The sequence below is a fragment of the Malaclemys terrapin genome, chromosome 13 (genome assembly GCF_027887155.1).
Source record: "Malaclemys terrapin pileata isolate rMalTer1 chromosome 13, rMalTer1.hap1, whole genome shotgun sequence".
NCBI lineage: Eukaryota > Metazoa > Chordata > Testudines > Emydidae > Malaclemys > Malaclemys terrapin.
The window spans coordinates 30,915,270-30,941,730 of record NC_071517.1 but is presented as its reverse complement, the minus strand read 5'-3'; the positions used below and the strand labels follow the sequence as shown (position 1 = coordinate 30,941,730).

Sequence of the window (26,461 nt, the reverse complement as noted above, 5' to 3'; positions counted from 1 at the left end):
GAACAGCCACCGCCTGGCCCCGCGGGCCGCCCCCCTCCTCTCCCTACCACCCAACTGAGTCCTGCCTGCTCGGGGCCAGGCCGGACTCTTACTCACCCCGGCCTCGCGCTTCCCCTGAGTCTCCCGGGCCTCCCTCCAGCGCTTGCGGAGGAAGGGTTTTTTTTTTTTTTTTTTTTTTGGCCCCACCCCCTGCCATGCCCCCCCCCACGTCAACCCCCCCCCCCCCCCCCCCCCCCCCCCCCGCGTCCCGATATTTGTCTTTGGTGATCTGGTCACCCTAAAAGCAAGTGACTATCGGCTCCTCCTTTCTCACTTGACCTGCTGCCCGTGTGTGTTCAGAGTCAGATCGGCTCACTTTCATGAGTAAAATGAGTGCTTACTACTTCTCTCTTCCTCAGTACTTTGGTCTTCACCACTGTAGCCTCTGAGCACCTGCTTTATACGCCTCTTCTCCTTGCAGAACCAACGCAGCATCGAGAGAGAGAGAGAGAGAGATCCGGATTCTAGTCTGTGTTGCTCATGGTCAAAAGAATTAACGAAACGGTGACGTTATGGGTATTGTTTCTTTAAATCTGTAGCAATCCGCCAGGCAGCACTGAGGCTTGGGGAGCTTCTAGGCAGAGCTCTACAGTAAAGCAGAAACAGAGGAGCTTTAGGGTTAGCATTGCGTTGCTTATTCTAATAAAGGTCCATGTTCCATGTTGGAAGAAAGTGATGCTCTCTAGGATTCTTTGCCACTGGCACATGACGGTGTCCGAGATAAACTCCTTCTGGAGCAGGATCAATAACAGGAAAAGAAAACTGCCAAAGTTCAGCGCTCCCCGGCCCTTTGGGTTTGACAAGCCCCTGGACTGGCCCGAATGAAAGGAGTTTCACCAAATCCCGAGCCACGATGAAGCTAAACGCAGAGCGCGGTGAAGTACAAGTCAGCTCACTGTGATCAGCACTGGTGAGTAAAGCTGGAAATATTTCTAAATCATTTATCTTCGCGGAGGAAAGAAATAAGAATCACGCCTAAAAACTGGGGTGAGCATTTAATTCCAAAAAGAATTTGGCTCCAGGGACACTTATAGTGTTGCCCACTTTCACAATTTTATCCCGACTCTCATGGTATTTGGTTGGTTTTTTTTTTCTTAAAGCCCCAGCTCCCAGATTCATGTGACTATTCATATTTTTAAAAGGGTAAGGTCTGGGCTTCAAAAACATGATCCGAGTGTAGCTCAAAGGCTCAAAACACAGAAGTAAGATAACAAGTAACCAAACTTCATTATTTTTGGTTTCAGTTTCATGATTTTGAAGCCAATCTCAGTCTTTTTTTGCGGGGGGTGACTCATGATTTTGGAACACTTGGGGTTGGCCGTACTTAGACTGCTTTTCTCATAGGGTGAAGAAAACGTGGAGGCCTTTACAAGGTTGTATGCAAATCTGTAAGACTCTGCTATGCTTAAAAAACAACACCCCTAAAACCAGTGCACACATCCCTACAACGTCCTAGCTCCAGGATCAGTATTGTTGGCAATGCGTTAATCTGTCTCTCAGATCTCAGGCTGAGTTTGCAGGGCGGGCAGCTAGAAAAACCACCTATTTTCCTGGAGAGCTTTGGTCGCACACAACATGGTATGGTGCTTAGGCCTTAGCTGCTCTGTGCCTCAGTCTCCCATCTGTAAAATGGGGATGATAGCGTTTCCCTATTGCACAGGGGTGTTGTGAGGGTAAATATATTAAAGATTGTGAGGCCCAGCTCCCCAAAGGTATTTAGGCACCTACCTGACGTCGATTTCAATGGGAATTACGTGTCTAAGGGTGTCTCTACACCGCCTGCAGCAGCGAGCCTCCGAGCGCATGTTGACAGACTTTGCTGCCTTGCGCGCTCGGCCTCTTGCGCTAACCAGCGGGGCCTGATTGTTTCTTGCAGGTCCCCTCCTCCCCCCAGGGTGACCAGACGTCCCGATAAATTTGGGACTGTCCCGATATTTAGGCGTTTGTCCCGCGTCCCGACTGATGTTTAGTCGGGATGCAATTTGTCCTGATATTTCATGGCGCACCCCATGTGTCCCGATATTTTTTTCCTCTCATCTGGTCACCCTACTGCCCCCATCCTCTCCTGCCAAGGATCGGAAGCTCTTTGGGGCAGCGGCTGTCTTGGTACCGCTGCGGGACCCAGGCCTGGGGGTCCTGAGTGCCATGGTCATCACAGCCCTAATTCTGCTAGGGGTGCGGTGAGCAGGGCCGGCTCTGGCTTTTTTGCCGCCCCAGGCAAAAAAGCCTCCCGCCGCCCCCCCCCCCCCCGCAGGGGAGGGCGGCGAGCCCCGCCGGAGAGAGCAGAGCCCCGGCGGCCAGAGCGCCGGGGGGAGGGTGGCGAGCCCCGCTGGGGCTCCGCTTTCCCCGGGGGCCAGAGGCTGCGCCGGTGGGAGGGCGGAGATCCCCACCGGGACTCAGCTCTCCCCGGCAGCCAGAGCGCCGGGGGGAGGGCGGCGAGCCCAGCCGGGGCTCCGCTCTCCCCGGCGGCCAGAGGCAGGGCCGGGGGGAGGGCGGCGAGCCCGGTCGCAGCCCCGCTCTTGGCCCGGAGCGCCGCGCCGCCCCCCTCCAGGTGCCGCCCCAAGCACCAGCTTGGTGGCCTGGTGCCTGGAGCCGGCCCTGCCTGTGTGTACCCCACCTGTTGGGCTGTGACATCTGGTGGCCAAATAACACAGTGCACTCTGTGTGACCCCTGGTGGTCATTTAGGGCAGTGGCCTGTGTAAACCCCCACCACTATGGCAGTGCCCCCTGGTGGCACCACCTCTGGGTTAGGCACTAGGGTTGGTAATATGGGTGCGGATGGGTCCACGCTGTACCCAGAAGCACTGGAATGGCTGGTGTTCTGGGTAGAGGACTCCACCTGGTATTTAGCTGTGACACTCTGAGCACCTTTACCTGCCCTTTAGAAGAGCCCTGCCTGGCTCAAAAGCTTGTCTCTCTCCCCAAAAGAATTTATTCCAATAATAGATATTACCTCCCCGCCCTGTCCCTCGGCATTCTGGGAATATGTGCGTGGCCACCTTCACTGCCTTGGTTGCTGCAGCTCTCCAGCCCCCCTCCACCCGCCAATCCTCCCATCTTCCCCTGACCCCAACCTCCCAGGGCACCCTACCCCGGGCTGGCTCTAGGCACCAGCAAAGCAAGCAGTTGCTTGGGGCGGCAAATTTGCAGGGTCGCAAGAATCCAGCATGGGAGCTGAGAACCAACAGGGGGCCCTGGGAGCTGTAGTTCCTTAGTTAGCTCCCTGCCTATACTGCCAGCCCTGGAGCAGGGAAAGAACTACATTTCCCAGCATTCCCTCAGCCGCAATTAACAGGAAAGGGAGGGGGAAGGAGTGTGGAACTGAAACCTCACGCTGCAGCTTGCTGTGAATGGTAGGGGCAGAGCCAGTTCTAGGTTTTTTGCTGCTTCCCCACCCCAGCGCTCCCCCCGCAACCCCGTGTTGCCCCAGCTCTGGCCCCCATCTGCACCCCCCTGCTGCCCCAGCTCTGGCCCCCATCCACATCTCCTGCCACCCCAGCCCTGGGCTCTCCCCCGCTGCACCTGCATCCCCTGCCACCCCAGCTCTGGCCCCCACCTGCACCTCCTGCCGCCCCAGCTCCGGCCCCCATTCACATCTCCTGCCACCCCAGCCCTGGACTCCCCCTCCCCCGCACCTCCTGCCACCCCAGCTTTGTGCTCTCCCCCAAAGAAAGAATTGGGTGGACTAAATGGACAGTGCCCCTCTCTATCTGAAGCCTAGCAAGGGAGGTATGTGGATCCCACTAGAATTTAAACGGAAAAGTAAGGGAGGGGGGAGGCTCTACTAGGACCTGGGCAGCTTTAGATACAGTACCGGGCACGTAGGAGGATTTACACTTCTGAGCCATGGAAGCAGAAATTGACTTTTCTTTTTCCAGATATAGCTAATATTCAGAAAGGGAATCTAGCACCTGCCTTCCAGATTTGAACACTCTCAAAATTCAGGAGTGCTCAAGCTCAGTTTGGGCAGCTGTTACTTCATTTCTCCCAAATCAAATCTACTGATCCACTGTAACTTGCTGTAGAAAAAGTAGGATAAAATTGAGCAAGAAATGCTTCCCAGTGGTTATTAGGACTGGAATTGCTATTTTCAACAGCCATTGCTTTTTTTTTTAGTTTTAGTTTTATTTCTTTGAAAGGAAGACAGTAATATTGCATTGGCAAATTCCCCTTAGAAACAAAGAATGGAACAAAAGAATAATAAAGGCACCTCAACTTTTTCTCATTTATGTACGACAGTCTTATAATATGCATCCAGATATCCTCCAATCACACAAGCTGAAAATTGTTCCACTTTACTGCAGTTCTGTAACCATATGGGAACCAATCCTGTCTGTGTTCTGTGCACATCCAAAATTCCTGCTGAATGACCCGCCCTGGGAGCGAGTTACCAGTGACCCAGGGCTGGGGCGGCAGGAGGGTTCAGTTGGAGGGGGGGACGGGGTTGGCAGCCAAAATTTTTTTTGCTTGGGGCAGCAAAAAACCTAGAGCTGGCCCTGACCCCACCTGCAAACCCTACGGGGCCTGGGGTTGGGGGGCTCTAGGCAGGGGAGGGGAAATCCCAGGGCCATAGCTCAATAACCCTGTGAGACTACCCCTGCAAGAAGCAGCGGGGTGGGGAGTGAGGTAATGCATCATGGGAGATGTAGTGTCTCCCCTGCCGCCATCTCCCATCAGCCACTGCGGGCCCAATGGCACCATGGGAGATGTAGTGTCTCCCCTGCCTCTATCTCCCATCTGCCACTGCGGACCCCATGGCACCATGGGAGATGTAGTTTCTCCCCTGACTCCATCTCCCATTAGCTGCTGCCAAGCCCGGCCCCGCCTTCCGATTTCTAGAGTGAGGGGCCGGTGGTGCGAGGCCGAAAGCGAAAGCTACTGTGACGCTGGGGAGGGGCCGCCCTTGCTGGGAAGCACCCCCCGGGAGATGTCTCCCTGCCCCGCGCGCCGCTCTGCACCATCCCCAGTGCGCGCGGGGGTGCAGGGTCCAGCTTGCTGCACTGCAGCAGGGACCCCCCCACGCCGCCCCTCCTCACTCCCCCCACACCCCAATACTTGCCAGGTGCCCCCCGTCTCAATGCTGCCAGGCCTCCCCCTCTCCACTAGCTCCCAATCCCCCAGGTATGGAAGAGGAGCAACCTCCGCCCACTGTTCCCGTTGGGAATCTGTTAGAGGGGTTACTGAGTGCTGTCACGTCCGGTCACTGTTCCCAGTTGGACTCTAATATTGAGCGCACCGGGGCAATATAACTTCCAGTAACTGTTCCAGGTTAGACTCTAATAGAGGGAGCACCAGGGCAACATATCCTCTAGTTCCTCCTCTCCCCCGTTCCCCCCGCGAGCTCGGTTTGTGGCTCTTGGGGGATCGGCGGCGTCCTATACCCCGCAGCTGCGGCCCGGCAGTGCCAGGGAGCCACCCCGTGGGCCCATCTGGCTGTACTGCCAGCGCTGCCCGTTCCCCAGGGGCTGGGCCAGGCCCTGGCCTGGGAACACCCAGCGCCTGTGTGGGGCCCTGCTCGAGTGCACCAGGGCTTGCACCAGCCCGGCCAGACCCTCTGGAGATTATTATATGGGGGGTTGGAAGCTGTCAGCCTCCACCCCAAACCCTGCTTTGCCTCCAGCATTTATTATAGTGTTAAATGTATAAAAACGTTTTTAATTTATAATGGGGGTGGCACTCAGAGGCTTGCGATGTGAAAGGGGTCACCGGTACAAAAGTTTGAGAACCACTGCTCTATGGGCCCAGTCATGTACAGGCCACGCTGCTGCCCTCTGAGCCCAGAGCCCTTGGGAATCACTCTCCGCAAAGTCTGCAGCACAAACAAGTGTCCGGGCGCTGTTCATTAGCAGTTGAGGCTCCTAAGGGCACCAAAACAAGCAGTCATCAAAGCTGTGCGGGGAATTGGGGTCAAGTGTTGGCACCATCAACATGACCGGTTGAGCCCCTCTGCGGGGCTTTTCCTTCACAGGTTCAAAGGCAGGAGTGTGTTGTCATCCCTGGATTACAAACTGGGAAACCAAGAACTCTTTCTAATAGCCCTTGACTAGCATGTGCTGTGTGTGATGGAGGCTTTACAGAGCAGGAAGCTACTTCACTGCCTCACCCTGTTTGCTTTTCTTTTTCATTAGCCTTCTCCCTAGGGCAAAGCATAGAGGTACTCGATAAAGACAGAAAATCGCTTGTTTCATAGTAAATCTGCAAATATGTGACCAAAAATCCTCCTTATTTAGAATAATATGGAAACTGACCCTTGAAATTAAAATGAAGACACTGGGTTTGATTGTTAATTATTCCTGCCCCCAGTAATAAAACTTTCAGGGAAGCTCCATATGAATCAATTGTTTATAAAGGACACATTTGGGGGTTAGGCAGGGGATAGGCATCTGGAAACCTAGAGGGAGGCAGCAGAGCACATGCATGGAGGCAAAGACTTAGGCATGTAGGGAATTTGTGCTGCAGAAACTTAGGCACTAAGCAGCCAAGTGAGCCAAGGCACCTACAGGGTTGGGCAGCAGCCAAGCAGCAGTTTCGTAGGTCTCAGCAGTGCCTAAAAATGGGACTCAGGCACCGAAGTACCTTTGTGAATACCACCCCATGTCCCTATCCTAGGAGGCCAACAAGTACCGTTCTCCCCTTCTAACAGAGGCGGTAACTGAGGACCAGAGACACTGCTCAAGCTCACTTCTAGCAGAGTTAGGAAGAGAAGGTCAGTCTCTCCTGGGGCAGACTCAAGTCACTCCCGCTTAGCCATTGCCTTTTGGAATGACTGTGCCAAATCTATGTGCTTAGCTTAGGGTTACCATTCGTCCGGATTTACCCGGACATGTCCTCCTTTTTGTGTTAAAAATAGCGTCGGGGGGGGGGGGGGATTTGTAAATCACTAAAAATGTCCGGGATTTCCCCCCCATGCAGAGCAGAGCGAGCGGCTGGGAGGGCTGCAGGAAAGAGCCTCTCGCATGGGGCTCTGGCAGCCAGAGCCCTTCCCCCTGCAGCTTGCCGGGCTGGACTCTGGAGCAGCTGTAGAGCTCCTCCCCCCACCCCCTGCATTCTGAGCCAGCCGGCCTGCCGGGCCGTTTGCATCGGCCTCGGCAGCTCCTCCTCCCCTGCAGCCCAGCGCCCCGCTCTGGCAGCACTGTGCGGGGGCAGGGACCGGGTTGTGTGTTGCGCTGGGGAGCGCAGCCACGTGTCCAGCTCCGCACAGAGCCCAACACCATGTTCTGAGCGGTGGGGTAAGGGGGCCAGGGGGCAGGAGAAGGGGCAGGGAGATTTTGGAGGGGATAGTCAAGAGACGGGGGGGGCTTTTTGGGGGGTGGAGAAGCTTTTGGGCAGTCAGGATACAGGTAGGGGGTGGGGTCCTGGGGGGCAGTTGGGGGGGGTCTTAGGAGGGGGCAGTTAGGGGACAAGGAACAGGGAGGCTTAGGCTCTCTTAATGGCTCTCCATGCGTCTCTGGACCCTCTCAGCTGTCGGGCTTGGACGGAAACATTGCCTGAGGGTAGTGAGAGAATGGGTTATCGGTGAGGTGGGGGTGGGCGTGAGCCCGGTCAATAGGGGCAACCCCTACCAAGATCTGAGCCTTTTCTCACACGCCCGTTAGAGCTCGACATTATGCTGTTTGGGACCCCTCTTTGAGGAAAGCCTCTGGATTGCAAGTCCAACCGCTACCTCCTCGTGGTGAGAGTCGGTAACTGGCTTGGATAGCCAGGCGGATTGCGGAGGACGAACCCACATCCCACATTCAGTGGGGTGTGGGACGGGGTTGGGCAGCCCCATATGGTGTCACATGGATGCCCCCCTGGTAAGGGTAGCCTCCCCCAGGTACGGGTTGACTCCCCCTGGTAAGGGTTAGATTCCCCCTGGTAAGGGTAGTTTCCCCCAGGCACGGGTTAGTTTCCCCCTGGAAAGGGTTAGTTTCCCCCTGAGAAGGGTAAATCTTTTAGCTATGGAAAAAAGTAATTTATATTTTTATACCGGATTGGCGCTGGACCGGGTTAATAACGCCCCCGCTGTTGGCTTTGATGCCCCGGCTGACAGTGTTAAATATATTAGGGGTGTGATCAGGGTCGCTGGACCAATGGATAAAATGGTGTAGACTATAATGAAGTCTCATGAGAGTGAGAATCAAGTCCTCCCAGTGGAGCATGGAGAGGAGGTAGAGGAGAATGTTTGTGATGATCGTGGTGAGGAGATTTTATCTATCTTACCGATGGTTTTTACAAGGGACACTTTTAATGATTTAACTATGGACAGTTTTAATCCAGATTTTAAGTATTTAAGTGCATTTGATGATCCATATGTTAGGGAATCGGGATATCTTGATGCTCATTTAGTTAATGGGTCTAGTTTATTAAATAGTTTTAGACCAAGTACTGATTTTAATAGGGATTGTAATAAGGATCTTAACAGTACTGGTAGTAATATAAATATATTAGAAAGTAGTTCGTGGAAGGATGGGGTTTTTTATTTAGAGTATCCCGTTGATAGTTTTAATTGTCCAATATGTCCCCAGATATTACCAACATTTGGTAAATGGGCCAAACACATTAATGTGGTTCATAAAAGTAAAGCCATACGAGTTGTATGTAGTAAATGTGGAAAATCTTCTCAATATCATAATATAGCTTGCCACTACCCCAAGTGCATACCCAAGAAGGCGGGTACCCCAATGAAGAGCCATACGTGCTCGGTCTGTGGGCTTGGTTTTCATACTAGATCTGGATTGAGCCAACACTGTAGACATAGACACCCTGCTGTGAGGAATGAGCAAAGAAAAGAAGATATGGCTGCTAAAAGTAAGATCAAAGAGGGATCGACTAGATCTCGTATATGGACCAAAGATGAGGTTGCGCAGCTTATACAGTTGGAAAGGAAATATATTGGGAAAAGGAATATAAATAAATGTACTGAGAGCGAGATGAGGACCAAAACGAATAAACAAATATCAGATAAAAGACGAGAATTAGCAAAGAAGAAGTTAGTGGTAACAGGAGATAGGGAGGAAGTGACTGAGGTAGAGGACATTAGAGTAAATATATTAGAAATTCCGCCCCCAAGAGAGAGGATTTTCCCACTAAAAGGACATCCAGAAGTGGATTTAGTGGAGAAAATATGTAAACGGGGAAAACAAAGTAGGGAGGGAAGAGAAATAATAAATAGTTTAGGGGAAATTGAAGGATTATTAAAGGAGGATTTAACAAAAGCTCTCGGATGGGCAATGTTGGAAAAATTATGTTATTCATTAGTAGAGGGAAAGGACCCTAGAAATGAAAGTCAAATAGAGTTGAGGAATAAAGGAAAAGGGAAGATGAGAAAGGAGGGGAGAAGGAAGCAATTTAATGCAATTAGGAGATATGCTACAAAGAAAGCTAAGTATAAATTCTATCAACAATTATTTGATAAGGATAGAAGAAGATTGACTCGCATTATAATGGGAGAGCCAGATAAGGCTAAGTGTGCTATCCCTATGAAAGAAATTGAGGAATACTATGTAAATATTTTGGGAACAATTGGACATGGTAATATGAGAGGGTGGCCATCATCCACAGAGAATGCGGATAATGATATATTAATGAGTCCGATCTCTGTGGATGAGATTAGAATAGCTTTAAGAGAAATAAGAAAAGATAGTGCTCCTGGCCCAGATAAAGTAAAAGTGAGCAATTTGTGGGATATTTTTAATGTAGACTCCTTAATACTCACAAAAATTTTAATATATGGTTTCTAAATAGACAGGTACCAGATGAATTTAAGAAAAATAGAACGATTTTAATACCAAAAACACAAGATGAGGAGGAAATGAAGAAGTTAACATCTTGGAGACCATTGACAATTGGGTCAGTTTGGATTAGAATCTATACCAAAATATTAGCAAAAAGACTGGTGGAAACAGTTAAGATATGTAGTAGACAAAAAGGGTTTATATCCGCCCCTGGGTGTGAGGAAAATATTGCTATATTAGATAATTTGATTAAAGGGGCTAAACGAAATGGGAATGAAATTGCAATAGTGTTCGTAGATCTGGCTAAAGCATTTGATTCTGTGGGACACGGACATATAATAGCCGGGTTGAGAAGATTTGGTATAGATGAACATTTTATAGATATTATTAGGGACCTTTATGATAATTGCACAACTAGGGTATGGGTGGGTGATGAAGCTACTGAGTCTATTTTATTTAGGAGGGGGGTCAAGCAGGGTGACCCGTTGTCCCCAATTTTGTTTAATATTGCTATGGATCCCCTTTTAACTAGATTAGAAGTAGAAGGAAGTGGTTTTTATGTTAAGGGTAATAGTGTTACGTCATTGGCTTTTGCCGATGATGTGGCAATTTTAAGTAGCTCATATAAAGGAATAATCAAAAATTTGGGTATCTTAGAGGAGTTTTGTAAAAATACTAATCTCTCTGTTAATGTGAAGAAAACGAAAGGCTTTCATATTTTAACTAAACATAAAACCTATGTAGTTAATCCTAAGGATAATTGGCAGATAGGGTCAGAGGAGATTGAATATGTTCAACCAGGGGATTTTGAAAAATATTTAGGGGCTAGAATAGATCCCTGGATAGGTGTAGGGGGACCGGTACTTAAAGAAAAATTGAAAGATTGGAGTGAGAATTTAATTAAGGCCCCATTAAAACCGGCCCAAAAACATTAATTTTACAGACATACATCTTACCGAAGCTATTTTATAATCTTCTTTTAATAGAACCCCCTTTTAATCTTTTAGACGATCTTGATGTGTTAGTTAGAAAAATAGTTAAAGAGATTTTACATTTACCTCAGTGTACCACAGATGGGATATTTTATTCTAGAGGTAGGGATGGTGGTTTAGCTCTCACTAAGTTTAGTGTGCAAATCCCAAATATGTTAATTCGTAAATGGAGGAGACATATTGTCTCGAGAGATGATTGGATGGACCTATCTTATCTATATGCAGGAGAAAATCTTGTGGATAAAATATTGTCATTTAGTGCAGTAACATCTCATCCCAAGAAATGGAGGGAAGAGGAATTTTTAAGATGGTCAGAACTGAGATGTCAGGGAATAGGGATAAAATATTTTAAAAATGATTTAATTAGTAATTCAATTTTTAGAAACTCTAGTAAAGTTAAATCGTCAGCGTATATCGCAGCATTGCAGCTTAGGGCAAATATTTATCCTACTAGGGAGACATTAGCAAGAGGAAGAGGAGGTGTGAATGCTCTTTGTAGATGGTGCGGTAAAGTGCGGGAGACTGTTCCCCATATCTCAGGACAATGTTATAAGACTAAGAATGCTAGGATAAAAAGGCATAATAGAGTAGTGGCTGCAGTTGTAGATAAGGTTGGTAAATTAGGGTGGAAGGCAATGATAGAGCCCCATTTGAAAAATAGTAAGGGTGAGTTAAGAAAGCCGGATATTATATTTATAAAAGGAGATACAGCAGTGGTGGTTGATGTTACAGTGCGATGGGAGGATAATGCCGGAAGTTTGGAACAAGCCCACAGTGAGAAGGTGGCTTATTATCTTGAGTTAGAGGAAGAAATTAAAAACTTAACGGGAGGTAAAAATATCCACTTCTTTGGTTTTGTGCTTGGGGCGCGTGGCAAGTGGAGTGAAGGTAATAATGATTTGTTACAATTATTGGGAATGGACAGAAGTAAAAATTTTAAGGAGAGTATATGTAGACTTGTTTTATATTCCACTATTGGTATGATGGCTATATTCAGTGACAGGTAAAGATCCCGGAGTTTCCATTCCGTGTATCTTGCCAAAACTAAATTTTAGCTATTTTGGTTTCCATGCTCTAAATTTTCAAATTTTTAATATTGTTTTGAACATTAACATATTTAGTGTTATTTAATATCTGTCCTTCAATAGAATGGTTTTAACTATATAATAAATACTTATTAATGGATGAAATTCCAATTTAAATTATTAGTTTTTTTTTTTTTTTTAACTACTGGATGTGGATGCGGACTGGCCGCGTATAGTAACCAGGAAAGGGCAGGTAGTCACGCCTGTACATAAATAGGGGGTGGGGTTCTGGAGGGCAGTTAGGAGCAGGGGTCCCAGGAGGGGGCAGTCAGGGGACAAGGAGCAGGGGGGGGTGTTTGGGAGTTCTGGGGGGGGCTGTCAGGGGGCAGGGGTGGGGAGAGGGATCGGAGCAGTCAGGGGACAGGGAGCAGAGGGGTTTAGATGGGTCGGTAGTTCTGGGGGGGGCTGTCAGGGGACAAGGAGCAGGGAGGGTTGGGAGTTCTGGGGGGGGCTGTCAGGGGGTAGGGAGTGGTTGGATGGGGCGTGGGAGTCCCAGGGGTCTGTCTGGGGGTGGGGGTGTGGATAAGGGTTTGGGCAATCAGGGTACAGGTAGGGGTAGGCTCCTAGGGGGCCAGTTAGGATGGGGGGAGGGTCTCAGGAGGGGGCAGTCAGGGGACAAGAGGCAGGGAGGCTTAGGTAGGGGGTGGAGTCCTGGGGGGCAGTTAGGGGCAGGGGTCCCAGGAGGGGGCAGTCAGGGGACAAGGAACGGGGGAGGGTTGGGGGTTCTGAGGGGGGCGGGAAGTGGGAGGGGCGGGACCAGGGCAGGACGGGGGCGGGGCTCCTCCCGTCCTCTTTTTTGCTTGCTGAAATATGGTAACCCTAGCTTAGCTATGCTGTCTGTGCAATGGAGCTACCCCTGCCCAGCCACGTGAACGAGGCAAGAGGCTGCAGGAAGAGCTGAGCATTGGGCAAGTCTCGTGAAAGCAGAATGTTCAGAGGGTTAGGGCGCTGTGCCGGGGATCGCATATGTGGGGCAGCCCCTGAACCTCTGCTGTAGAGGGTCCAGGGAGCAGAGGGTCCAGGGAGCCATAAGAAAATGGGTGGTTGTGTTTGTTCTTTATGCTTTAAAGCAGCAAAAAAGATTTTTAACTTTGGTGAACCCTCCTTTCCAGGGTGTTATAATTCAGCAACCACTTGTCCAATTCACATCAAATTTGGTAGAAATAGTTTACTTCAGTCCCAGATTTAAGGTTCCAATTTTGAGGATCTTCCTGTAGTTTATAGATGTAGGGTCAAAAATCAGGGTTATAAAGGAAACTATTAGAGTCTTAAACTATGGAGTGACTATCATCACTCCATCATACTAGGATGAAGCAGCCTCTTCCACAGTGGGAATGACTCTGCTCCAACCGGGATGTGTGTGAGGCTAAGCCATCTGGGTCTGAGAGGATAAGCACATTGCTGTGTGCAGATTTCCATAAGGACTCTTTAATTTCATAGCACCATCTAAACGATAATGGTGGCTTTCTGCTTTACAATTTCACTTGCATCTTCAGCCTTGCTACATGCAGGAGAAAAGAGTAAATTCTGCTGCTGTTTAAAAAACATCACCATAAAAGTGCACAAGGACAGATGATACTGAACTGATTCTCTTTTCCTAAATTATTTTTGCTTTATACTATAACTTTAATTCTTTCATTGTCAGGCACCTCCCGGACTAAGGGTCCATTTCACTGACTGTGAGAAGCTGGAAATGTCCCAGTGATCCTGTAACTGCTGGGAAGTTTCTCCTGGGCTCATGAGGTACGTGGCAGGAAGTTCTCATCCTTTAATTTGTTTTTAAAATGCTCCTCTTTCCACTTGAAAAGCTTCACTAATGACTTTAGATGCTCTGTATTTATCCGTGTGACCCAGACCCAGAAATTGCAATGCCTTTTCTCACACTGCATTATAAAAACAGATACAAAATACATTTGTTCTTCTTGGCTACTTTCTCTTTGTAATTTTACAACCAAAAAGTTAGTGATTTTTGTGATATTTTTCAATGAATTTTGCAAATGCTAGTATTAAGGCCTTTGTCCAGAATATTGGACTGTAATTTGAGATGGTGAACAGTGAAGCAGAGTTTTGCTATGTCTTGTAACATGTCTTTTGACAAAAACAGTAGCAAACACGCACATTTTGATGCAATTATTAATTAACACATGTCCTAGGGTTCATATTGTGCTCAATGAATTTGTATCCCAAATTACAGCACATTGCTCACTTGGAATTTGTTTTTTCTTTTCCTTTCTGGTGTGTGAATCAAGTTACAATGAAGATGAGGATTTCCTTCCACTCGCATTGTGCCATGGGCAACCCCTCTCTGTCCAGTTACCTCCTTTTCTTTTTTAGGGTCCATGTTTCTACATTGGAATCAGGTAGGAAGCCTCTTGTCACAGAGTGTCTTCTACTTTCTCTCAACAGTTTGAATACCATTGATCTTTTGTTATTTTGAAACAATTCATAATAAGAGCATTTTATGTAAATTTGAAAAAGAAAATCTTTTTGGGGGGCGGGCAGGGGAAGATATTGATTTTTCTCCCTTTTTACTCCCCTTGGTCTCAGTGTAACCTGTACTCAGTGGACTTTTACATCATATTTCACCTTAAACTTACCTCCTGTCTCATCTTAAACTTTTGCGACTCTACCTATCACTATTGAATATTTTCATTAATGACTTGGATAATGAACTGGAGAATATGCTGATAAAATTTGCAGATGACACCAAGCTGGGAGAGGTTGCTACAACTCTGGAAGACAGGATAAGAATTCCAAATGACCTGGACAAATTGGAGAATTGGTCCGAAATCAACAGGATGGATTTCAATAAAGACAAGATCAAAGCACTTCACTAAGGAAGGAAAAATCAAATGCACAGCTACAAAATGGCGAATAAATGACTAGATGGTAACACTGCTGAAAAGGATCCAGGGCTTACAGTGGATCACCGATTGAATATGAATAAGGCTATGAGTCAGTCATGGAGGTCATGGATTCCATGATTTTATGGGACCTCCATGACTTCCTGAAAATTATGATTCAGCTCCGGGCGGCAGAGCTAAGGCTTCAGCCCTGGGAGGTGGAGCTCAGGCTCCAGCCCCATATAGCGGGGCTTGGGCTTCCATGATTTATTGCTTATTGCCCACATCCTGCCCATGACTTTTATTAAAAATACCCAGACCAAAATCTTAGCCTTAAATATGAGTCAACAATGTGATGGAGATGCAAAAAAGGCTAACTAAGATTTTAAGTGATTATAAGTAGCAGGCATAGAAATCAAAGTTGGTTACCTAAGTAATAAATATAGAAATGCAGTCTAAATTTTAACTTTAACAGACTAAGTAAGATTTGAATCAAGTTGTCTCTCACCCTAACAGATCCTACAGGTAGCTTACAGTTCCTTAATACACGGACTGGACACCCTTCCAGCCTGGGACCATTCTCTTCCAGACGATCTTCCAGGTGTTGAGATGGAAGTTGCAGGGAGAAAGGCCAAGAGATGATGTCACTGTCTCTCTTTTATGCTTTCTTCAGGATGCTAGAAAGATCCTTGCTGTAACGTGAGTTAGGTTGCCCCATTGCATATGTGCCTTCTACAAGAAGTCTCTGAGATAGAAGGCTGGGTGTTGATGAGCCATTAACACCTGTCTGGCCAGCGATGGCAGCTTCTTTGTCCCTACTGAAAGTCCAGCTGTGGGCATCTCTCAACCTCATAACATATTTCAGTAACATGTATAGCAATACTTCATAACTTCACATACAATGATAGTACATAAAATCCACAGCATATTAAGGTCCAACAGATCCACACTTTTAAAATGATACTTCACAAGGCATACTTTTTACAAAACAAACCATAATCACATGATAATAGTGAATATGAGGGGTCCAGGGTGCTAATTTGAGGTAAAGAGTGTCACACTGATCCATCCCATCTTCCATTCCTTGTTGTTTTTTTGCTTTCTCTTAATAGTTTGAGATGCTTGCTCATCCAACTTGGTCTGTAACCCTTCCCTACAAATGTTTCCCCTTGCTTGAGATTCAGGCTTCAGATAGTTTCTGCAACTTTGACTTAAAGTAATTCCAAGCCTCCTCCACAGTAAGATCCTTGAGTTCCTCAGTCTAGTCCAGTTCCCTAATTCCCTTACTTTTTTTAATTTGCTCTTTTGAAATTAAGAACCCTAATTGCAGATCTATTTTTTATCTTTCCATTTAGTTTAAACTGAATTAGCTCATGATCACTTGAACCAAGGTTGTCTCCTACAACTAGCTGTTCTAAGCGGTCCTCACTACTCATGAATGCCAAATCTAAAATAGCATCAGCTCTTTTGGTTTGGTGGCTATTTGGTGAAGAAATATTTGGTCAGCTATCACATCCAGGAAAATCTGGGCCCTACTATTATTAGTAGCACTTGTCCTCCAATCTATATCTGGGAAGTTAAAGTCTCCCATAATCATAAAAAGGTCTCTATCCATATCCAAATCAGATGTGTGGGGGGAGGGGGTCTCTAGCATACCCCAAGCACTATCCAGGGGAGCTTCTGGTAGCTTTCTTCTCCAAAGTGATTTTGACCCAAACAGACTCTGTTTTATCCATTCCATCACTTCTGATTTCTTTACAGTTTAACTCCTTATTAATATACGATTCTACTCCACCACCTTTGCCTTTATTTCTGTCTTTCCTGAATGACACGTACCCTTCAGTTCCTGTACTCCACTCATGACTACTATTCCATCATGTTTCTGTTAACCCTATAATATCTGGTTTCACTTCCTGCACTGGTAGTTCTAGTTCCTCTATTTTGTTACCCAGGCTCCTTGCATTGGTGTACAAACATCTTAAGTGTTGCTGCTTGGCTTCACTCAGATTCCTCACCCGATTGAGTACAGTTATTCTACTTACAGTATTGCCTACTTGACTTTAGCTTCATTGGTATTGGCACTATCTTTCCTCTTACTGTCCATTCTCCTACTTACTGCTCTTCCTTTCCCCATTGGAGTATTCTCTCTTGACTTTCCAGCTGGTCAATATTAGAATAAGGCATGAGGATTACATGAGCATCTCCCAGCAGTCTCCCCCCGAGTTCCCAGTTTAAAGCTCTTTTAATCAGTTGTGCCGTCCTCCACCCCAGCAGTCTATTTCCCTCCCTATTCAGGTGCAGTCCATCCCATGAGAACAGTCCTCTGTCCGTGAATGCATCCCAGTCATGAAATATCCCAAAACCCTCTTTGTAGCACCACTGCCTGAGCCATCTGTTGATCATCATAATCTTGTCTTGCCTTCACTCTCCTCCTCTAGGGCCAGGCAGAATCCCACTGAAGATCACCTGAGCCTCCATTTCTTTAAGTGTCTTCCCCAGCTTGGCATAGTCTCCTTTGGTGCATTTCAGTGAGAATCTAGCAGTATCATTTGTTCCCCATATGAAGGACAATCAGTTAATTCTTTACTGCTTCCATTAGAATTCTTTTCAGCCTCCGGTCCACATTCTGTATCTTAACTCCTGGCAGACAGCACATTTGTCTGTTCTCCGGATCAGCTCTGGTGACAGGCCTGTCTGTTCTTCTTAGTAGGGAGTCCCCAATCATGTAGACCTTCCTTTTCTTGGTTTTGTTGTGATTTTCTGGCCTTCCTCCCAGGGCCAGCTCCAGGGTTTTTGCCACTCCAAGCAGCGGAAAAAAAAAAAAAAAGCCGCGATCGGTGGCACTTCGGCGGCAGCCCCACCGTGCCGCTTCATTCTTCTGCAGCAATTTGGCGGCAGGTCCTTTCCTCCGAGAGGGACTGAGGGACCTGCCGCCGAATTGCCGCTGAAGAGCTGGACGTGCCACCCCCTTCCATGAGCCGCCCCAAGCACCAGCTTGCTGTGCTGGTGCCTGGAGCCGGCCCTGCTTCCTCCTGTTCCTTCTGATTGCAAGTCCTCTTGTCTTTTGTTCACACTTGCAATCTTTTGTGAGTCATCCTGTATCCTTCCCCTCTTCTTATAGGACTAGCCGTTCTTCTCTTCTTCCTTGACCTCCCACCTTCTGTGACTGCCTGCTGTGCCCCTTCTTCATTTTCCAACTCAGCAAACCTATTCCTGAGCTCTATTTCTCCTTCATTAGCCAGTCTTTCCCTCTGCCTGGTTCTCATAGTCACATGCTTCCAGTGGCCGCATTCCTCATCCAGCAGTCTCCCCTCAGAGTTCATCAGTGCAGCTTGCATCTGCCAGTCTTGACTTTTCCCTTCAGCCTTCTCTTGTCCTCCCTCCATCATCTGCTTGAATCCCCATCAAAACTAAACAACCATAGTTTCCACTTGCATCTCTAAGTCTCTGATTCTCTTCCATCTAGTCTAACAGGCGGCACTTCATACAAACCAAGCTCTTTTTGTGTACCCGCTTCCGGATAATTTACATCCTGCAGCTTCCGCATCTGATTGTCTTCATTGTCTCACCCACTCCTTGTCTCACTACCACTGCTGCCTCTGTATCTGTCACCGCCTTCCCGCCTAAGCTCCTGTCATGGAGAAAATAATAAATCTCCAAACAAAATCCCCCCCTCCCCTCCCCGAACACCAAAGCAGAAACAGACCACTACACACTCCCTTCCCCAACCTCCCACTCAAACGCCCCTGTTTTCAGCTCTGTTTGCTGGTTCCTGTGCCACTGGATGGCTGCTTGGCTGCCTTTATAGACCCCCAATCAGAGAAGCCCCACTGCCTAATCAGGGAAGCCCTGCCCCCTAATCTGAACTCTGCTTCTCTCACAAAAAACTATGCCCTACCAGCCTCTGCAAACTGAAGAAAAAAGGAGAAAAAAAAAAAAAGAAAAAAATCCACACAAACCTACAAAAACTCACTCACTGTCCCCTATGGAATAGGTGCTTGCTTCCTTCCTTCTCCTCCCACTGAACTCCCACTCAAACTCCCCTGTTTTCACCTCTTATTTATTTATTTACTTATTTTTGCTGGCTTCTGTACCAGCCATTGGATTGTGTTATAGCTTTCTCTGCTAAATTGAGCTCATTATCAAGTCATTCCTTAATCTTCTCATAGCTCTTCTCTGAACCTGCTCCAATTTATCAACATCCTTCTTGAATTGTGAGAACCAGGACTGGACACAGAATTCCAGCAGGGGTGTCACCAGTGTGAAATACAAGGAAGTTCTGTGACCTGTGTTACACAGGAGATCAGACTAGATGATCACTTCTGGCCTTGGAATCTATGAATCTATGATGCAAAAGTTTGAATTGCACATTACACAAATAAGTCAAATATATGAAACAGAGTGATTTGAACTGAATGTGACTGACACATGCTGTAAATTCATTTTGTGTGATGTGCTACCAAGCAGAGAATGTCATAAGTGGAAGGGGGAAAGAAGGATTTTGTACTATATTTGATTGTTTTTCAAATATCTATATTTGAAAGGATACATAGCAAGTTACAAATATAAAACAAAGTACTTTTTTTTTTTTCAGTTTAGCTTATGTCACTGGGGAAGGGGTTTAAGGCAAACTGAAAAAGGTCACTATTATACCAGAATAAGGGGGTCCACATAGGAGTTATACCAGTATAATTACACCTGGATAACCAGTAAAACTTTCCCATGTAGACCAGGCCTTAAGCTCCACAGCATGTCACAGACACAGCCTCTCCTTTCAGGTGTTCTGTATCATCCTTCTCTCTAGAGGCCACCTGCCTCGGTTCCAGTCTAGCAAACAGTCTTCCACAGGTTAATTGTTCTGGTTTCAGCCATTAACCAGCTCACAACATTTAGAGACGGAGATCACCCATTTTTTAATTCTCTCTGGATTGGTATTGACTAGGAAAAGTGGCTGAGTTTAGCTCAAGGGTTAGCTAACATGTGCTAGCTAAGCCTGTCCTAACTTGACCTGTTTGCCAGTGCAGATACAGTGAGACACCATTAGCTCAGTTTTAGCTGGTCAAGTTGCAGCCTAGGCAGTTGTGAGAGATCACCATTCATTACCTATGAAAGCAATCCAGCTCCCCTCTGGTCTAATTTTCTGTGTGTCTTGGTTCCTTTAACAGTGAATTTCAAGGTGATTGGACCTGATCATCCCATCATGGCCTCTGCAGGTGAAGATGCCCTGTTACCCTGTCACCTCTTCCGTAACACAAGTGCTCAGAAGATGGAGGTGCGCTGGTACCGATCCAAGTTCTCTGAACCTGTCCACCTGTATCAGAATGAAAAAGATCAGGCTGAGCAGCAAATACCAAATTATCAGGGCAGAACAGAGCTGCTGAAGGATGGTATTGTGGATGGAAGCGTTGTCCTGCGTATACGCAACATCACCCCCTCTGACCATGGGCAGTTTATCTGTTTCTTCCGATCAAGCAGATTTTATGCGGAAGCCACTCTGGAACTGAAGGTGACAGGTCAGTAACTTGGGCTGCTAATTTGAATTCCCAGCAGAATAATAATTTATTTTGATGTGGAACTTGATGTGTCTCATTTTCATGCGAGTATCCAGAATTCCCTTCTATCTGCCAGTTATTTCCCATCAGTTGTTCAGGAGCCTATGCCCTGGGCATAAGCTAACAAATTTCAATGTGTGTCTCTCCACATTCTGGGTGTTCTTTTCACATCTTTGTTGTGCAAGAACTGTGAGAAAATCTATAAGTACCTACATGGGAACAAATATTTGATAATGGCTCTTCAGTCTAGCAGAGAAAGGTGTAACACAAGCTAATGGCAGGAAGTCGAAGCTAGAGAAATTCAGACTGGAAATAAGGCATAATTTTTTAATAGTGAGAGTAATTAACTATTGCAGTGATTCTCAAATTGTGGTCCGCGAGCTCCATTCAGGTGGTCCGCAGATAGTTCCCTCTAAGGCCGCACATGAGAGAATGAAGGGCCACCCACCCAGGCGTGGCTCCACTAATTAGGTGCCTGGACCCTGGAGAAGACACACATGTAAGGTGAGGTTGTGGCCTTGGGGGGAATAGGGGGTAAGTGGGAGGGGGCAGTGGGGTGAGAAGAGGAGGTGGGGGGAATTTGGGATGTACAGGGCTGCAGCAGCCAAAGAAAGGCGACTTTCCCCAGCTCCAGGGCTGCGGCTGCTGGGGAGGGAAGGCCCTCCTTCCCAGCCTCAGCTCTCTGGCTGCTGGGGCTGGGGAGAGACCCCCCTCCTTCCCAGTCCCAGCTCTGTGGCTGCTGTGGTGAGGGAGAGACCTCACTCCTTCCCAGCCTCAGCTCTGTGTCGGCTGTGGTGGGGGAGAGAGGCACATCCATCGCATTAGAAAGGTAAGAATACTGATATTAAAATATGAGTTGTGTGCTTTTATTTGTAGAACAAAAAAAATGTTAATTATTATTAAGGTGTTTTTTTATCCAACGCGCTTTACAATAGCTAGTTAATGGTACAACAACTTTTGGAAAGCTCGTTAAGTGGTCCGCTGACACCCTCAGCAATTTTCAAGTGGTCCCCAAACAAAAAAGTTTGAGAATCACTGAACTATTGGAACAACTTACCAAGGGTTGTGGTGGTGTCTCCTTCACTGGCAATTTTAAAATCAAGATTGGCTGTTTTTCTAAAAGATCTGCTGTCAGAATCATAATGGTCCCTTCTGGCCTTGCAATCTATGAATCTGTGAATGAACCTATGAAAGACTTTTAAAGACTATTAGACCTTTAATTTTGGAGAAAACAGAAGAGGAGATAAAAAGGTGAAGAAAAATGTTTGAAAATCAGCTCTTGTTTCTTGCCACACAACTTCTAAGGATGTGTGCAGGAGAAAGAGAAACATCCTTTTCTGATGACTTGAAGTGTCCATCCTAGAAAGGGCTGGAAACTACAGTGAGAGCAGCATCTACATCAGCAGGACCAGATCTTTTATTTCTTCTTTTGCTTATGTTTCTTTGTCTTTGACCTACACTGACTGAGATCCAAATCCATTCTGGGACTCGTGTGAAGTGAGGGGTTTCCCCTGGAAAAATACTCAGGGCTCAGAGAGGGGGTAGCTCCAGGTTATTACAACAAAGGCAATGCAGATTCTTTGATTAGAGAATGAATTGTCAGTTGCCTCCCTGCCATGCTTTGTGGGGACATTCTATGAATACTTGAGAGTCCCCAACCCAACTCCCCCCAGTGTGCAAACAAGGCCTAGCAGAGCCCCGTGTGATATTGCTAGATACAGGATTGATTTCTGGGAGCTGTAGTCTTTGAGGTTAGAGAACTAGCAGGAAGGGTAAGCGCATCTGTATGTGCTGAGGCCAGGGGCTGCTGCAGCAGCTGCTTCTGGAGCTGTTTGATGTTGGATTTCACTTTTTTGGTCTCGGCCTCCACTGCTCAACAAAGTGGTGACTAGGATGGCTCTCCTGCCCCTGAATCCACCTGCACCCTTTCTTCAAAGCCTAGGAGAGCTTCCAATTGCTTTTAATGCTTGGATAAGAGTATCTGAGTACGATGTCCTTGCAGCTAATGACAGAGAACTCTCTGAAGTAAGAAAATGTGCTTTGCTTATTTAAGTGCCTTGGAGCAGAAGGGCAGCTATATGTTACACTCTTCCCTTCTGAAGAATAAATATGATACAGCACTCTCTGCATTCATTTTTGTGTGTGTCTAAAGTGAATGTGGTAGCTGCATGCTATAAATTCCACCAGCGTGGAAACCAGGGGAATTGACAGATCAGTATATTGCTGCTTTAAGGGAACTGATTGTCACATGGGATTTTTGGCAACATGGCAGATGAAATTCTTTGAGATCGGCTCATGGAGAAAACAGCTGTGCCTCGTATTAGAGAACATCTACTGCTTGAACCAGAATTGAAATGGCAGAAAGCTGTAACCATTGCTAATCACATCGAGTCAGCAATGGTGGAGGTGAATATAATGAGCTCAGGGAACAGCAGGTGCGATGCAAGCCGTGCAACCACTACATCTGGACTACAACAAGGCAACTGAAAAATTACAAGGGCAATGTAAATGAGAAGTAACATGCCCAGTGATTTCAAAACACACAAGGAAAAGAATGTCACCACTGTGAATGTAACACCCCACTACAGACTACACAGGGATTGGCAACTTTTGGCACGTGGCCTGCCAGGGAAAGCCCCTAGCAGGCTGGGCCAGTTTGTTTACCTGCTGCATCCGCTGCTTTGGCCGATCGCAGCTCCCGCTGGCCGCGGTTCACCATCCAAGGCCAATGGGGGCTGCGAGAAGGGTGGCCAGCATATCCCTCGGGCTGCGCCGCTTCCTGCAGCCCCCATTGGCCTGGGACAGTGAACCGCAGCCAGTGGGAGCCGCAATCAGCCGAACCTGTGGACGCAGCAGGTAAACAAACCAGCCCAGCCAGGCCCGCCAGGGGCTTACCCTGGCAGGCTGTGTGCCAAAGGTTGCCGATCCCTGGACTATACTGGAAAGCTTGCAGAGGGAGCTCAGTGGCCTGCAAAAAGAGCGGACATTTCCCTAAGGTATGCTAAAGCAACCCATCCTAATCAACAAGTCCGTGCGGTTACCATGCCAGAGGTAACTTACTGCATTGGGTGTGGATGGAAGCAGCTCCACAGACACTGTGGATAAAATACCGTGTGCTTTTCATGTCTCTGCTGTGGCAGGAGTGAAGCCCCAGGTGGTGGAATGAATGTTGAACACTGGCTCAGCAGTTTCTATACTGCCTGAATTGATTTGCTTGCAATACTTTGGACATGTATCAGTTACTGAACTGAGCTTACACCTAGTGTGCTACTTGATGAACCACATCCCTGTGCTTGGTTGACTACCTGCAACCCTGACATTTGATACATAATGTGTACCGGCAGAATTCTGTCCTATGCCTAGGGGTACTGCTATCCTAAACAGCGATTTGTTTCCCTCACTAAACATGTAGGCAGGCAATGGGCACATTGCTTTTACCCCACCTGGCACCACTACAGCACAAACTCTGGTCTCTGCTCTTAACGAGGATGGTACAGAGGAGCCCCAGTGGCTGTGCATTTGGATTTGCTCACGAAATTAAATTTTGACCTCAAGTGACAGCTGTATGACAGAATTTCCCTCTCTACCATTCTCCGTCAGGGATGCTGTAGCACAAGAGGTTAAAAAATTAGTACAAAATGGTGTTATTGAAGAGATTGCATCATCTGAATGAGTCTCACCAATAGTAGTGATAAAGAGAAAGACTGGAGGTGTTTGTCTTAGCATAGATTTAAGGGAGCCTAATAAAGCCATTGTGATTGACAGCTATCCACTCACACATAGAAGAAGCATTGGTGGATCTTTGTGACACAAAGACATTTTCTACTCTCGATCTACAGAATGCATATCACCAAGTTATACTACAGGAGGACAGAGAGATCTCACAGCATTATTACACTTGAGGATCTATTCCACTTGAAACATGCACCATACGGACTTGTATTGGCACCCAGCATTTTCCAAAGAATAATGTCAGTGATTCTGAAGAATCAGCCTGGAGTCCAGTATTATTTGGATGAAATTATTGTGTTTGGGAAGACTTGCGAGGAACATGGAAAACATTTCCATGCAGTACTAAATAGGGTGACCAGACAGCAAGTGTGAAAAATCAGGACAGGGGGTGGGGGTTAATAGGAGCCTATATAAGAAAAAGACTCAAAAATCGGGACGGTCCCTATAAAATCGGGACATCTGGTCACCCTAGTACTAAACCACATCAAAACTGCAGGGCTGAAACTGAATTTCACCAAATGCCAATTCTGACAAACAGAGTTGTTATTTCTGGGGCACATAATTTTGGAGACTGGATTGAAACCTGACCTGGACCACATCATGGTGGTTAAAAACCACCACCTCCAAGAGACACACAAACCTTACATGCTTTCTTAGTTTTTATGTCATGGTATGCCAAGTTTATTCTGAACAACACTTCAGTCACCATTACAAACATACTCCAGGGAATCTCGAGCTTGGCCTGGATGACTGTTGCACAAGTTGTTTTGAAACAGTGAAAGATTTGATTGAAAATAGTCCAGCACTTGCATTGTTTGACCCTGCCTCAGACTACAGACTGTGAGCAACACTTACTCAAATCCAGGATGACAACATGGAGGACACTGTTGCATTTGCTTGAAGAACACGTACAGAAGCTGAGAGGAAGTATTCATCTGTTGAAAAGAAAGCACTTGCTTGCTATGGACTATGGAAAAATGGAGAACTTAGCTCTGGGGCCAGACTTTCAAGTCGCATACAGATCATAGCTCTTTGACGACACTGTTAACTTCTAAAGGACTTGGATGAGTGGGAGGCCAGATTGCTAGATGGTCAGCAAGACTACTGTCTTTCATGTATGTCACAGAATAAAGGCTGGGAATTCAAAATGTGATGCTTGTCCTGCCTGCCCTTGCCGACAGATGGTGACAATGTAGTTGCACTTATAGCAGGCACCCCCACATCCGTTACACAAGAATAATTCAAAGCTGCTTACTTAGCATGCCCCATTCAACAAAGATTGCAGGAACAGCTGATAACAAAATGGCTACACAACCCCAAATGCTTGATCCAGCTTTGCCCCTGTCCAGGCTGTATCCCCACTTTGAACTTTAGGGTACAAATGTAGGGGCCTGCATGAAAACTTCTAAGCTTAACTACCAGCTTAGCTCTGGGAAGCCTTGAGAAACCTTTCACCAATTCCCTGGTGAATACAGATCCAAACCCCTTGGATCTTAAAACAAGGAGAAATTAACCATCCCCCCTCCTTCCTCCCACCAACTCCGGGTGAATACAGATCCAACCCCCTTGGATCTAAAACAAGGAGAAATTAACCATTCCCCCTCCTTTCTTTCACCAACTCCTGGTGAATACAGATCCAACCCCCTTGGATCTAAAAACAAGGAAAAATCAATCAAGTTCTTAAAAAGAAGGCTTTTAATTAAAGAAAAAGGTAAAAATCATCTCTGTAAAATCAGTATGGAAATTAACCTTACAGGGTAATCAAACTTAAAGAGCTCAGAGGACTCCCCTCTAGACTCAGGTTCAAAGTACAGCAAACAAAGATAAACACTCTAGTAAAAGGTACATTTACAAGTTGAGAAAACAAAGTAGAACTAAGACACCTTGCCTGGCTATTTACTTACAAGTTTGAAATAGGAGAGACTTGTTTAGAAAGATGTGGAGAACCTGGATTGATGTCTGGTCCCTCTCAGTCCCGAGAGCGAACGCCCTCCCAAAACAAAGAACACAAACAAAAGCCTTCCCCCCCCCCCCCCCCGCAAAGATTTGAAAGTATCTTGTCCCCTTATTGGTCCTTTAGGTCAGATGCCAGCCAGGTTACCTGAGCTTCTTAACCCTTTACAGGGAAAAGGATTTTGGAATCTCTGGCCAGGAGGGATTTTATAGTACTGTACACAGGACAGCTGTTACCCTTCCCTTTATAGTTATGACAGCCCCTTTACTGTAGCGTACTCAAAACAATTCTGTACTAGACGGATGGGTATTATGAGGTACTGACTGGTTGATTGTACCCGACACACTGCAGACAAAATTCATACATCTGGCACATGATACACATCAAGGGACTGACAGAATGAAAGAGTGTCTATGTGACCTGTATTGGGGCCAAGAATGCATGCGCAGGTTGAAGCAGCTGTAAAAACGTGCATTACTAGCCAGTTACATGACAAAATGGTGGTGATCATGTGCCACCATTACAGCCTGTTCTTCTTCCAGATGCC

The 26,461-nt window shown here is 46.8% G+C and overlaps 1 protein-coding gene and 1 long non-coding RNA gene across 2 annotated transcripts; both read left to right on the top strand.

Annotated features, from left to right (window-relative positions):
* Positions 1-299: 299 nt before the first annotated feature.
* On the top strand, positions 300-14,163 carry LOC128848382 (uncharacterized). The gene is made up of 3 exons (XR_008447022.1): positions 300-949; positions 13,479-13,576; positions 14,083-14,163. It is a non-coding gene; the product is annotated as an uncharacterized LOC128848382 (long non-coding RNA).
* A 21-nt stretch (positions 14,164-14,184) lies between these two features.
* Positions 14,185-25,113, top strand: LOC128848355 (myelin-oligodendrocyte glycoprotein-like). Its single transcript, XM_054048334.1, has 3 exons — positions 14,185-14,193; positions 19,842-20,189; positions 23,994-25,113. Exons 2-3 carry the CDS (start codon positions 19,877-19,879, stop codon positions 24,128-24,130), a joined length of 450 nt encoding a protein of 149 aa, XP_053904309.1. The 5' UTR covers positions 14,185-14,193; positions 19,842-19,876; the 3' UTR covers positions 24,131-25,113.
* The last annotated feature ends 1,348 nt before the right edge of the window (positions 25,114-26,461 follow it).

Coding starts and splice junctions, on each gene's coding strand:
- LOC128848355 (XM_054048334.1), top strand. CDS start 19,877: ATGGCCTCTGCAGGTGAAGATGCCCTGTTACCCTGTCACCTCTTCCGT. Junction 20,190..23,993: donor TCTGGAACTGAAGGTGACAG/GTCAGTAACTTG, acceptor TGTGATTGACAG/CTATCCACTCACACATAGAA.